Here is a 12,667-nt window from a genome sequence, read left to right as displayed (position 1 = left end):
ATATCTGGAATCTTAAAAGCGTCGAGTAATGGACTTGTCAAGCCATATCAAAATCAGCTCTATTTCCAATATTTTACTAACTGTGCTGTTATGTACAACACTGAAACCAAAATGAAAAATTCCTTGGTAACATTTTCTGGTTGGATATGGAGAGAGAAGGAATCGAACACCTCGAGTGGATCTGTGATTTCTGTTGTCTGGCTACTTACATGTATATTTATTTGTACTCAACTCTGCAAAGTTTTCAGGTAAAAAAAAAAACAATTGGAAATTTGACTTATTCTTGTTAGTCAAGAATTATTTATGGCACAGCCAAATACGGTGTATGTTGTTTGTTTCAATAAAATCTTTTTGCTGGCAAGGTTTTTGCGATATTTTTTTTTAGGGCCTTTGTGGATTCATCGTGTTGTGTAATACTTGAGCTCATTCAACTAATTTGCATATGTGGGTTGAATTTTGACCCGCACCGAGTAGTTTTCATAGAGATGACAGGAAGTCTTAGTCATGTTTTTTCTGGCAAATGATTAATACAAAATTAATGTAGGTATCTATAGTTTTTAAGGTCAGAAAAAGATCTGTTTTGTCACTATAATGCAAAATGAAGTTTATTTGGGAATCCAAAAATATTTCTTTAAGTTCCTGGTTAATCCAATTTAATGCTACGGCTTAGGGTGCCCGCTCCTTTTGGGATGATTGGAAAAAAGATCACTGATCCAAGATCACTTGGATCATGATGCATCAAAGGAACCAAGAAGTCGTTTCCCAGAGTAGATTCATTGGTGATCTTGGATCAGTGATCCTTTTTTGGATTATCCAAAAGGAACACACCCTTACATGCACTAGTGTGAACATTGTTTACATTATTCATTAAAAATTTTCAACAATTATGTTATATGGCGTTAATCTAACCCAAAAACATTCAGATAGTAAAAAAATGTCATATTTATTAACCATTAATTTTCCTTTGAATTGTGATTTGCGATAATTCAGGTTCAGGTGTTTGCAAGTATGTTTTTGCATCTCATAGATGTTTAGATTTTCAATTACAAACTCTGTTTTGATTAAAACAGACAAAGAAGGCTTCCTGACCCGACAGATAAATTGTAAATATTCAGTTAAATATTGCAACAAAATTGAAAAGACGAAAGACTGACGTTTCTTGGCTAAAAAGTATGTTGTTTTACTCTGAAAACGATGAACGATTAACATTCTTACATTTATTTCATTGAATGTAAACAAGAATGTTGACACAAGGTAATCATGTGCACCTTGTGCTTGCCTAGCTCATGATCAATTTCTTCCTTTTGACAGAACATCATGACCTTCCCCTTGATTCATAGACTTCAGAGACTGCAGAAATTTTGGTGTTTTTGTGATCGATTGTCACTGATCTTTTGCTGAGAATTAGAAATTCAGAGTTCTATATAAAAACTCTGTTATTTTTTCTTCTTCATTCTTTTGGCTACCCTGGGTACTAGAGGAATGTTTTTTTCAAGGTCGGAGAGAACAGTATGCGATTACAAATCAACGGTCAAGGACGGAAAAAAAGTCTGGTTGCACAACCCCTGAACCTCATTTCCATGTCATCAAATTGGGACAGAATTGCGTTCGAGGGAGTTTCTGCTTGCACAAATCGAAAAACTGATTCTCAACAGCTGTTGTGACAAGCAGCGCTGCGTGACTTCGGCCCAAGAGGAAAAGGCCAAACTGTTCCGATGGTTCGTGTGCTGCTTCAGTGCCTTCAAGCATTTTAACGGCTTTGACAATGAGAAAAGACCCATTTTAATTGTAGTTAAATTATTTTGCTTATTGATTTGCGCATGAGAGCACTTGCAGATACTCAAGCAACATTTGTTGCAACTGTGTCTGGGAAGGGAGAACTCGGGTGAAAAATGGTAAGGACAGACAAAAGTTTCTCGCATTTCGAAGTCGTCCATTCTGCACCTTAGGCAGTGATTTCTAGCTCATTGCTATTACAGGAGGAGCGAGGATGGCACAGTCGGTTAGTGCGTGGCCTTGGTGCAAGAGGTCCTGAGTTCGATTGCCGGATCTCACATCCTTGTTTCGACTTCTTTCCGTTCTGTGTAGCTTAAGTACAGCTGTAGCTTTATACACTGTATACCTGTAAAACGGAGCACTGATGGAGAGGGGGGAGTAAAATGAGCGCACGGTCGACCTCAGGTTTGTCAGTTGAATTACTGTTACAAGTTATCAACGTTAAATATGGTTGCTTTACTTTACTTTACTTTTACAGTATCCTGTTTTTTAAAAAACATGTTCAACAATAACTTTTTGCTCAGAGGGAAAGAATTCATCAAATAAATTAATCTTATGCACTGAAAATCAACACGACGTTGTTAAAGTTGTTGAAATGAGTAGCCATCACTGTAATCACAATTTTAAGGAATGTTAATCATGCTCTTCATTGCGTTCTGTGGGAAGCAGTCTCAGCTTGGTGTCCAAAGCTGGTTTGACAACAACACCGTGATGAGAAATATGAACACACATGGAAATGAGGTTCTGGGGTTGTGCGACCAGAGGTATTTTTTGATCCTCAACCGTTGAATTGGAATCTTGAAGCTTTCTCTCCAACCTCGGAACAAAATTTCTCTGGCACCCAGGGTTTGGCTTTCCTTTTATTGTTAACTCCCAGCTTTTACAGTACTTTTTGGTGCAAATGTTAAGCCAAAAAAAATTGACCTAGCATCAGATTAGACTGAAAAGAAGAGGGATTATGAAGCGGAAAAACATGTACAGTCCTTCCTTGTGTGGAATATATGTTTGCTTAGTGCAACTGCAAGACATGTGCGACCTGCAGGAAAATGTCTGTCAGAGCAATTTGCAGCTATTCTTTTTGCAGACTATTTAAAGAAGAATCGAGTGAGTTTTACTCAAGAGCATGTTTTGTTATCTTTGAACTGAATTAATTACCAAAGCTTTAAAAAGTAAAAGACCTCAAAACGGGATAGGGCATTACAAAATAATCAATGTGAGAATGTGTGAGCCAAAGGGCCACTGCTGGCACAACGTCTGATTGACCCCTCGATTGGTCTAAATGACTCCCAACTTGAAAAAAATTAACTGGAATGCTGCATTTCAATACCACCCAACTCAGTGCCTTCTATTTTTGTGTAACACATACCACAGGCAACCCAGTTTACGCTCATTGGGCGTCCAGATTTTACTGTACCATATGAGTACATAACTGAACTTGTCAATGATATGATGAAGGAACAATGTATTAGAGACATACACTTTGAACTGTGGAAATGAAACAGGTTAGGGTTAGGGTTAACCCTAACCCTAACCTTTTGAGATCCTCACAGTAGTGAATGCTACTTTAGCAATAACAAAAGTACAGTTCAAATAATTATATGAATTTCATAATTATTACATGTATGTTCTCTATCACATAGACAATACTGTCAACGCAGGTTGAGAAGGTTGTACAAGACGATGCATTTCCAGCATGGCTCTAGGCATATTTTTAAATCAAAGAAAGTGACTAAGGATTTACTCAAAGATGTCAGGTAACATGTCTGATCTGGCTATTTGCCTTAGTTTACATGTAGTTAACTGTAATGAAATTACATTTACATGTACAACTAAAATGACGATGAACTCCCTCATTTCCTGAAGATCCCATAAACCCAAGCAAGTCTCCATGGAGAAACAGAGATCACAGTTACTCTACATGTAGTTGAACTACATGCACATGGCATTATCACCCTTTTGTAATTTAATTTGTTAAGTTTGTTTCTTCTTCTTCTTCTTTTTCTTTTTCTTCTTAATATTATTGTTATTAAAATTATTATGATTATTAATAATTTAATAGGTATTTGCACATTCCTCTTATGGATGCAGAGCGAGCATGGAGTCATGCCATGGAGCTCAAACTTCTGGCAAACACTGAACCACGCAAAAAGTTTCATTACATCAGACGACTGCGCAAGGCTGCAAGTCATGCTGACCAACTACAAGAGTTATGCTACGGTGATGCATGTGATGCAAGGTCTAAGTTAGAAGCTCAGGTCTGTAGATGGTTGGGTCAAAGGTTAAAAGTAGGGTGTACATGTACTTGTAAATGTAGATGTTACAGTTTCATACATTGTGAAATTACTGTAAAAGAGTTGATTTAGATATTTTTGCATTGTAAGGTAAGAAAAACAAAAAAACAAAACATATTAATATTAATTATTTTGTGCTAAGATGGGGCAGACAATTTGGTTTAGAAGGCTGAGTTAATTTTGTGGTGGATGGGGCTTGACCAAAGCAGGCTTCTATGAAAATACATGTACAATGTATGAAGTGAATAATACTGATTAAATTGGTTTAATTTTGAAAATGAGGGTGGTTCATGGGCTGGGTACATTGTACATTAATCAGGGGTTCATATCATGTTTTCTTTACATCCCTGGGCCCAGTATCCTATTAATGTTTTGTGACACATTGTGGATGCAGATGTACAGCGACTGTACATCTATATATACCATTTTGATTCTGATTTGTGTTATGGAGAAAAATAATAATGCTTTGTGTTCCCAGGCTACAGTACATGTACATGTACGTAGTGGGTGATGAAGAGAACAAAATTAAGTTTTTGATTAAAAATATTCAATTTGATACTTGTGCTGCTGAGAAGATGATTAATTTTTCTCTTCATAGCTCTAAACGATGCATCTGTGCTCATGGGTGGCATGTAAAATGTCATTTTCTTGTTGTTAACACAGGCTTATGCCTCATTCATGAAAGGCAGTGTCAGCTTTGAGTTGCAGAACTGGAAGGAAGCTCTTGAACTGTTCCGCCAAGCTAAGTATGTCTTCTAGTCTTCTAGTCTTCTAGTCACCATAACATTACTGGTATTATGTGTACATGACTGCAGAACCTTTTTGATGTTTCTGGCATCTTTTAACAATGCAGGACAATCTATGAGAAGTTAGCTGGCGCATTTTCAGAGGAGCAGCGTGGTATGTATCTTCAGCGAGTTGAAGAGATCACACCCAATATAAGCTACTGTGCTTACAATCTTAAGGAGGGATCAACAGATATCAATGATCTGATGCAACTGAGATTGAGTGCTACTGCGGTTGGAGGAACACACGATCCTGTTCTAACAGCTAAAATTGATGTAAGTTTCAGGAAGTGTATAGAAGAGTGCATAGTAAAGGTGAATTTGTTTCTCTGGGCCCGGTTGTTCGAAAGCCAATTAACTTAATCCAGGATTAGTGTAAACTTTTGTTTCATGTTTTCAACTTTTTGGTGAAAGTTTATTTTGCTTATTTTTGTTTTTCAAGATTGACTTCTTCAAATGTAAAGTTCTGCTGAATATCAGCGTTGAACAGCATTTGGGAGTAGAGAAATGAACCTCTTGGTTAATTTTTAATCTGGGATTAGCGTTAATCGGCTTTTGAACAACCGGGCCCTGAAGTTTAGCAACCCTTGATTTTCAAGTTTACTGCATTAAAATCATCTTAACTGTATTGAAAGCATCCAAAGTTTATACATAGTATAATGGCGCATGCAGTGGAAGCGATCGCGAAAAATACATGTATTTCGATACTAAATGTCAGCAAATCTTAAAGGAAGCAGTTGGAGATAAATAAAATTAAAATCTTTGTATCGCATACACTATAGAATTGTTTAAATATTTTTAAGTTCAAGTTTGTTTGCAATTGGTATGTTCGCCGCCGCTTTCTGTTTACCGCAGATCGTTTGCCATGTGCATGGAGGTTTGACCCGTTATGAATGTGTTCCAAGAAATTTCAGAGTCTGGATTAGGGCTCTTTGTTAATAGTGTCCTGGTAATTCGGCAGTTATAAACAATGAAGTCCAGAAAACATGAGCGGTGATAAACAATCGCGCATACATTGGAAGCGATCGTGAGAAAGACATGAATAATGTAATTTGATACTGAATGTCTGGAAATATTAAAGGCGGCCGCATGTCAAAAGTCTTTGTCTAACAGTATTGTTTCGCTTTCGAGAAGTCTCACCTCACCTCGAGATTTCTGATCGAGATCCTCGAAAAAAATTTCGAGGGTCTTGAAACTCGACCCTCGATCCTCAAATCTCGAATCTCGATCCTCGATTCTCAAAAACATCGAGGATCGCGGATAGAGTTTAGAGTCGAGACTGTCAACTTACATTTGCACGGTACTGTAGTAAGCTTAATAATGCAGGCATTTTGATCGGTTTTCACCAACGATCTATTGGAGGACAATAGGAGGACAATTTATTACATTATGTGAAACAAATTCTGTCCAGTAATAGATCACATCATCACAGATGTCAAAGTGTTGTAAGATAATCAGTGAGTGACACACTCCGTTATTGCCTTGCGTTTTTACTGCATTTTTATTACTGAACAGATGTATGGCTAAAGACTGTTACAGTATTAATTTAAAAGATTGTCAATCTCTACTTAAAGTGCCCCTAACCCAAAAATATTTTTTTCGCTAATCTTTGCGCCTGTTCAAAACGCATTGCGGCCTTTTTTTCCTTTTTCTAACAAATCCTGCCTTTTTTATAGGCTTCGAAACTTGTGAAAAACCAAGCATCTTCTGTTCGCAGCTGAGTCAGAAGGGGAGTGGGTCTATTCCTGATTTGACGTCACCAACTGAATTACATTGCATTAACTCTTTGTAAACATGCATGCCAAGTGTAGATTGTGACGTCAAATCAGGAATAGACCCATTCCCCTTCTGATTCGGTCGTGAACAGAAGATGCTTGGTTTTTCGCAAGTTTCGAAGCCTACAAAAAGACAGGATTTGTTAAAAAAAGGAAAAAAATGGCCGCAATGCGCTTCAAATAGCTGCAAAGATTTCTTTTAGCGAAAAGAAATATTTTGGGGCTAGGGGCACTTTAAGTTATGTCAACTCTAGTTAAGACGATGGGACTTTGTATTTAAATGTACTAATGTTGTTGGATTCCTGTAGTTGCCCATCCCTCTAAACTGCCTTAAATAAAATTTAAGCCATCGGGGATTTACAGCAGAAACAAAATAATGTTTTCCTTTACTTAGGAAGTCATTGCTCAAACGCGTGACAAAGAGGCTGCTAAGATGACAGAGGTGACTTGGCGTGGCCACACCATACCAGTCAAGAATGAGAAAGCTCGCTCATTCATCTTACACTCGCAGCAAAGTACACGAGAGTTGGACAGAGCTGAGACACTTGACAGCAAGTTGAGTTTGTATGATAATTTGCTGATGGAATGTAAAGATGCTCTGCAAGCAGTCAAGGATGAGTTAAAGGGAGACACTGTGAGTTGTTATTTTTACATCTAGGAATGTAGGTACATTGACAGGGCAGTTACTTTTCTTCATTCCAGGTTCTTTCTGTCTCCTTTACTTATTCCCACTTCTGTTGGGTTGGGACTTACTGTGTCTATAATTATTTTCCACGAATAAAATTCAAAGGCTCTGGGAGAAAACATACAGTATCTCAGTTTAACCCAACCACACGACATGATGTTGTTGGTTAATGACTAAGTTTTGACATGGAGGCTGGGTGCCCAGGAACATGAAGGCTGGAACTGCTGATCCCAAAATCAAGTATGTAGAACACCCAAGAGCCTTCCCTACCCCTAACCTACATGTACATGTAGCCAGGAGCTCCACCCACCAAACCAATCATCACACTGAAAGAAAGAACAGTAGAGAACCTACTATGCAAATATAAGTAACACCACAAAGTGGAGGGAAAGGAGACCCTAACCCTAACCCTAACCCTAACACTAGAAAGTGCAAGCTACACAAAGCATCCCATACTCTGAGCAGAGTAAAACTACATGTACGTGTAGGTCTTGCAGGAGCACATGGGAAGGTGCATGAGTAGACAACATCAGAACACCACCTACTCAGTAAATGCTCTCTAGAATACCCTGACATTACACCCAGAACAGTAGTGCAACACACGAACCTCTCATGTGTGTCATTATATTGTTCTCAGGGTTCTGGGAAGATACGCTCTCATAAGACCGAGACACAAATTGCAAATATGCAGTTTCTTCATGTGTACATCTCTTACATTCGGCTGAGTAAAACTGTGGAAAGAAACTTGCTTATGGCTGAATCCATGAAAAGGAATTTGCCACCTGTTCTCCAGACTTCTGTTGGGGAAGTTACTGTAGAATCTGGCCCTTCTAACAGAAAGATCTCCAAGCCTGAAGACCTGGTGCGAATTTATGACATAATTTTGCAGGTAATGTAAGATTAAAGTTTACAATATTTTTCAAAAAGCAGTGCTATTTCAGTCAGTCACAAAGTGTTTTGGTGGTATAGCATCACTATGAAAATCTAAGGATACTCATCACTGGGCTGAGTATTACCCAGTAAGAGAATAGCTTTCCTTTTGATATTACAGATTCTGCAAAAGCTTATGCAAGTAAATGCAATATGTCGGCACAACTTTACCAAAATGGCAAGTTGGAACATAATTCAATCATTAATTTTATTATTACATGTACATGTTGGCACATGGTGCCTGAGGTGACCCAACAGGTCAGAAACAATAATTATTCTGATGAAAATTGCCTTCCTATTTTGTATCACAGAACCTGTCTGATATGGCTGACTTGCCTGGGATTGATCAAGACCTAAATTTTTCCAAGGAGATTGCAGCTAAAATGTTGCATTACAAAGCTCAAAGGTATGGTGTTGTTTGGCTCGCCGCTGACTTGCATAATAAGGACAAGTTGAAAATCTACAATACCCACAGTCCAGGGTAGAGGTCATGTAGTAACTTTCACTTATCTCCCAAAAGTGAGGAGACTCTTTTGTTCAGTGAGATACCTTCTAAATAATAGATTCCTTGATTCAGAAAAATCGTACTGTACGTTAAATTGACGCAGTGGTTTTCTTTCTTTAAGATGCCTGTTTGTGGCACATTCATATCTGCTTGCTAAGAAGTGGCGTGAGGCCTTGTCTCTTTTCACGCGTGTACTCAGTCACGCAGCTTCTGCTGTTACACATTTCCAGGAAATAAACCCACCACAAACTCAGGTACTGTATGTTACATATTACCCTAAATTTCTTGGTAATACAGTACATGTACAATACTCCCTTCTGTAAAATGGTCACTGGAAGTTCTCAGTAACCACGGAAAGATATGAGTGGTAAGGGTTACTTTGAAAATGAGTTTAGGGTTTTAGGAGTTTCAAATACCCAAAACTTGAAAGGGGATTTGGATGTGAATTTCAGCAACACCTTACTCTGTCGAACGCCAGACGATTTTACTCATCAACTGGAGGTGTCTTTATAATGCACCTGGAAGGGTCAGTGGGTTAATCAGTCAAAAACTACCATGTAGGGTTAGGGTTAAGGAAAAGAAAACCCAGATGTACCCCTAACCACTTCCTTTTTCTGCCAAATATGAATAATTTCTTATTATTCAGCTTCAGTTATTTCACTTCTTTTGTGAAATTATTTTAAAACTCCACAATGTGACCTTGTCAAATCCTTTGTTAAAAAAAAAAACAAAACAAAACAAAAAACCAAACCTCTGATTATTCTGCAGAAACTTTCCTTTTTGCATTTGATATTCATTTCACAATTACCAGTGACTGTTTCTTAGGTAATTAATAATCTCCAGGAACTGATATCACAGACAAGAGGATTCAAGTGCTCTACGTATGCTTCATATATTTTGGGTGAGTACTGTTGTAGTGAATTCGCAACTGTCTTGGAGGGATGTCAAGATATTAAATTTTGATCATGACAGTTATGAATGTTACTTAGCAGGAATGAAAGGAACGCGTGAAAACATCAGGCTTAAACAGGACTTTAACCCATTATCTCTGTAGTACTGTACCTGTGCAGTGCTCTAGTCATTTAGCTATCAAGCTAACTGGGAACTGGTCATTGTGCTTGTAGTGAAGCTGCTGAGTATAATTAACAATTATTCCATGAGCGCGCGTTGGATATGAGATGGTAAATAGCCAATGAGGCGCGTAGCGCCGAGTTGGCTATAACCACTCTCATATCCAACAAGCGCGAATGGAATAATTGTTTTATTAAATTCCTTAAACTCCAAAAGTTTAGAAGTACGAAATACGAGCGAAAAAAGCGAGAAAATCCTAGCGAAATCGAAAAAAGTTGACGAAGATGCGATGTTGTGTAATACCTCGTGGTCAGACAGACGCAGGCTCATCACAAAAACATTTCTTACCTTTTCGCGTATCCCTAAGCTTCGAAAGTGATCCAAACTTTCCACAAAAACGTTTTTCTTTTGCTTTATACTGAAAGAAATTTCGCTTTCTGGCGTAAACGTTTTTAGTTTAGCAACGCTAAGCGCAATCATTTACCATATAAGGTCAAACTAAGGTATATGAGCTGATAACCGAGATTGAGTGAACCAATCAGAGCACGAGAATTGCATTATCCGAGGTTGAGAATTTAATAATTACTGGTATTCATTTATTCCTTGCACTGCTATCACGGAGGCCATGAAATCAAGTCCCGTTCAAGCCTGAATTTTTCAGACTTTCCTTTGTTACTGCTTAATTAATTAATGTTCATGACTGGGATGATGAAAAATGTTTTACATGTTTATATCTGCATTTCAAACAATTACAACATGTACATGCACCTGTGTTTCATGTTTTGGAGGCAGCTATTAAATTAATACTGTAAGAGGAGAGGCAATCTGTACCCTCACTCTCACAAGTTTCCCCCTATTTCCCTATTAATTATTTTACTGTCTTGTGGAAACGCACATTACCACCTGAGGATTAGAGGGTTATAGGGGGGTAAAAATTAATGAGAAATGTTCCAGAAACTGAAGGCACACGGGTGCCATTACAGGTCATACAGCCAATCATCTTACTTTTTGGGACTATTTCTTTCACGGTGTAATTATCCATTATCCTGCGAAATCGCGCGGAATATCGCCTGATACTTAGCCGACGAGGCCGTAGGCCAAGTTGGCTAAAATCAGGCGATATTCCGCAAGATTGAGCAGGATAATGGTTTTATTATTCAACATATTGATGATAAAGCACAATTTTCTACGTTTATTGGAAAAAAAGTTGGAAAAAGTACCATTTTTCTCCGCGACACATTACGTATATCGCAGGATATCTGTTGAGTACGCAGGACGAATATTGCGCGCGCTATGATCATATTTGGACATTGTCACAATGTGTTGAACAATAATATAGAATATTAATCCAGTATCCTTCTCTATCATTGCGGTAAGTAATTTTTGTTTTCTTGGCAGAGAGAGAGGTTGTTGCAGATGAACCGGCTGATATGTCTTTGAATGAAAAGGTATGATATAGCCACTTATTTCTATCACAAAATGATGAAGGTCGAATGCTCAAAATGCCAGCTCGCTTATCCCAATTTACTTATAATCAGTCAATTCTGCTGAATATTCTTTTTGGACCAGACTGAAATCTTACAAACATCAGGTCACTGATCACATACATTGTATTTTTGTGTGCATTTTAGCCTCTAAGTGCCCGTTTGGATCATTATGTAGTAGACCTGTCCCTAACAAGCAAGAAACCGCATGTGACTGCATTTCCACCTGATTTTGAACCAGTTCCCTGCAAGCCTCTCTTCTTTGATTTAGCACTGAATCAAGTTCAGTTTCCATCTCTGGCTCACAGATCGGAGGAAAGGAAAGCAGCTGGTTTGGCTGGTTACTTCAAAGGATGGTTGTGGGGGTCTGGCAGCTAAAAACACTAACGAAAACTCAATAAAACGTTATACTTGTTTCCCGTTGTACATTGTACGTGTAAATTTATTGGTCTTAACTACAATGTGTTCATTGTAACATTCAAGGGAGGGGGAGATGCCAGTGTGAAAACGAGAGTGTAGGGTTGACCGCAGTTTGCTTTTTTGCTTGCTTGATCAGTTCAGCGCGAGAAGCGTAGGGTCATGTAGTGGCTCTCATAAGCTAAAATCTGATTGGCTTGCAAAAACTGAAGGGCAGTGCTACTCCCATGAAAGGTGTGTGGGCGTGCGTGCTAGGGGGAAGGGCGGGTTCTGTACTAACCGTAAACCCATTCTTTTTCTTCTTGTCCCAGTGAGAATGATGTTACTTTCTAAACGAGTTAGAATCATGACCTGTGCCATTGGATTAGGGATTATCTTTTAGTCGTGTCAGGCGCCAATATGGCCGCCACGTTTGTGAGGGAGGAAGTCAACAAGGGTACGACTGAGGGAAGTGTCGGCGGCCCTTACCTTTTTAATGTTTTTCTTAATGATTTAAATCTTTTTCATAATGACGTTCCTGTACTTTTTAAATATGCAGATGACTCCACTATCATAGCTCCTGTAAAAAGTAATTCTGATCCGTCTGACCGTTTAGTAGAACTATTTTTAAATTGGTCTAGAGAGAATAATATGATTTGTAACCCTAGGAAATGCAAGGAACTCGTTGTTAGGAAGAAAAACAATAACACGCAATATAAGCAAGTTTGCAATATCCCACAGTCTAACAGTTTGTCTTTATTAGGTGTTACCCTTCAAAGTAACCGAAAGTTCAGTGAACATGTAAGAGAAATTAGTGAAAGCAAACAGATGTTTGCATGTTTTAAGGTCCCTTAGAAAGGAGCAATACTCTCAAGTAGAGATAGACCATTTATTTAAGTCTTTAGTTCTTCCGAATTTTACATATTGCCTTTCTGTGTATGGAGCGTCAGAAACAGATTTGAATATTAC

The 12,667-nt window shown here is 38.2% G+C and overlaps 1 protein-coding gene across 1 annotated transcript in view; it reads left to right on the top strand.

Annotated features, from left to right (window-relative positions):
- Positions 1 to 11,726, top strand: part of LOC138028436 (signal recognition particle subunit SRP68-like) — a 22,071-nt gene extending 10,345 nt beyond the window's left edge. The window contains exons 3-13 of the mRNA XM_068875976.1: positions 3,417 to 3,530; positions 3,836 to 4,031; positions 4,731 to 4,813; positions 4,921 to 5,128; positions 7,022 to 7,261; positions 7,950 to 8,201; positions 8,554 to 8,648; positions 8,869 to 9,001; positions 9,573 to 9,648; positions 11,217 to 11,266; positions 11,450 to 11,726. Coding sequence (XP_068732077.1) covers positions 3,417 to 3,530; positions 3,836 to 4,031; positions 4,731 to 4,813; positions 4,921 to 5,128; positions 7,022 to 7,261; positions 7,950 to 8,201; positions 8,554 to 8,648; positions 8,869 to 9,001; positions 9,573 to 9,648; positions 11,217 to 11,266; positions 11,450 to 11,680 — 1,678 coding nt within the window. The 3' untranslated portion in view covers positions 11,681 to 11,726. The remainder of the gene's footprint in view (positions 1 to 3,416; positions 3,531 to 3,835; positions 4,032 to 4,730; positions 4,814 to 4,920; positions 5,129 to 7,021; positions 7,262 to 7,949; positions 8,202 to 8,553; positions 8,649 to 8,868; positions 9,002 to 9,572; positions 9,649 to 11,216; positions 11,267 to 11,449) is intronic.
- The last annotated feature ends 941 nt before the right edge of the window (positions 11,727 to 12,667 follow it).

This window comes from Montipora capricornis, chromosome 13 (assembly GCF_036669925.1).
Source record: "Montipora capricornis isolate CH-2021 chromosome 13, ASM3666992v2, whole genome shotgun sequence".
NCBI classification, from domain to species: Eukaryota; Metazoa; Cnidaria; class Anthozoa; order Scleractinia; family Acroporidae; genus Montipora; species Montipora capricornis.
The sequence above is the reverse complement of the archived record's forward strand: the minus strand, read 5'-3'. Positions and strand labels throughout refer to the sequence as shown.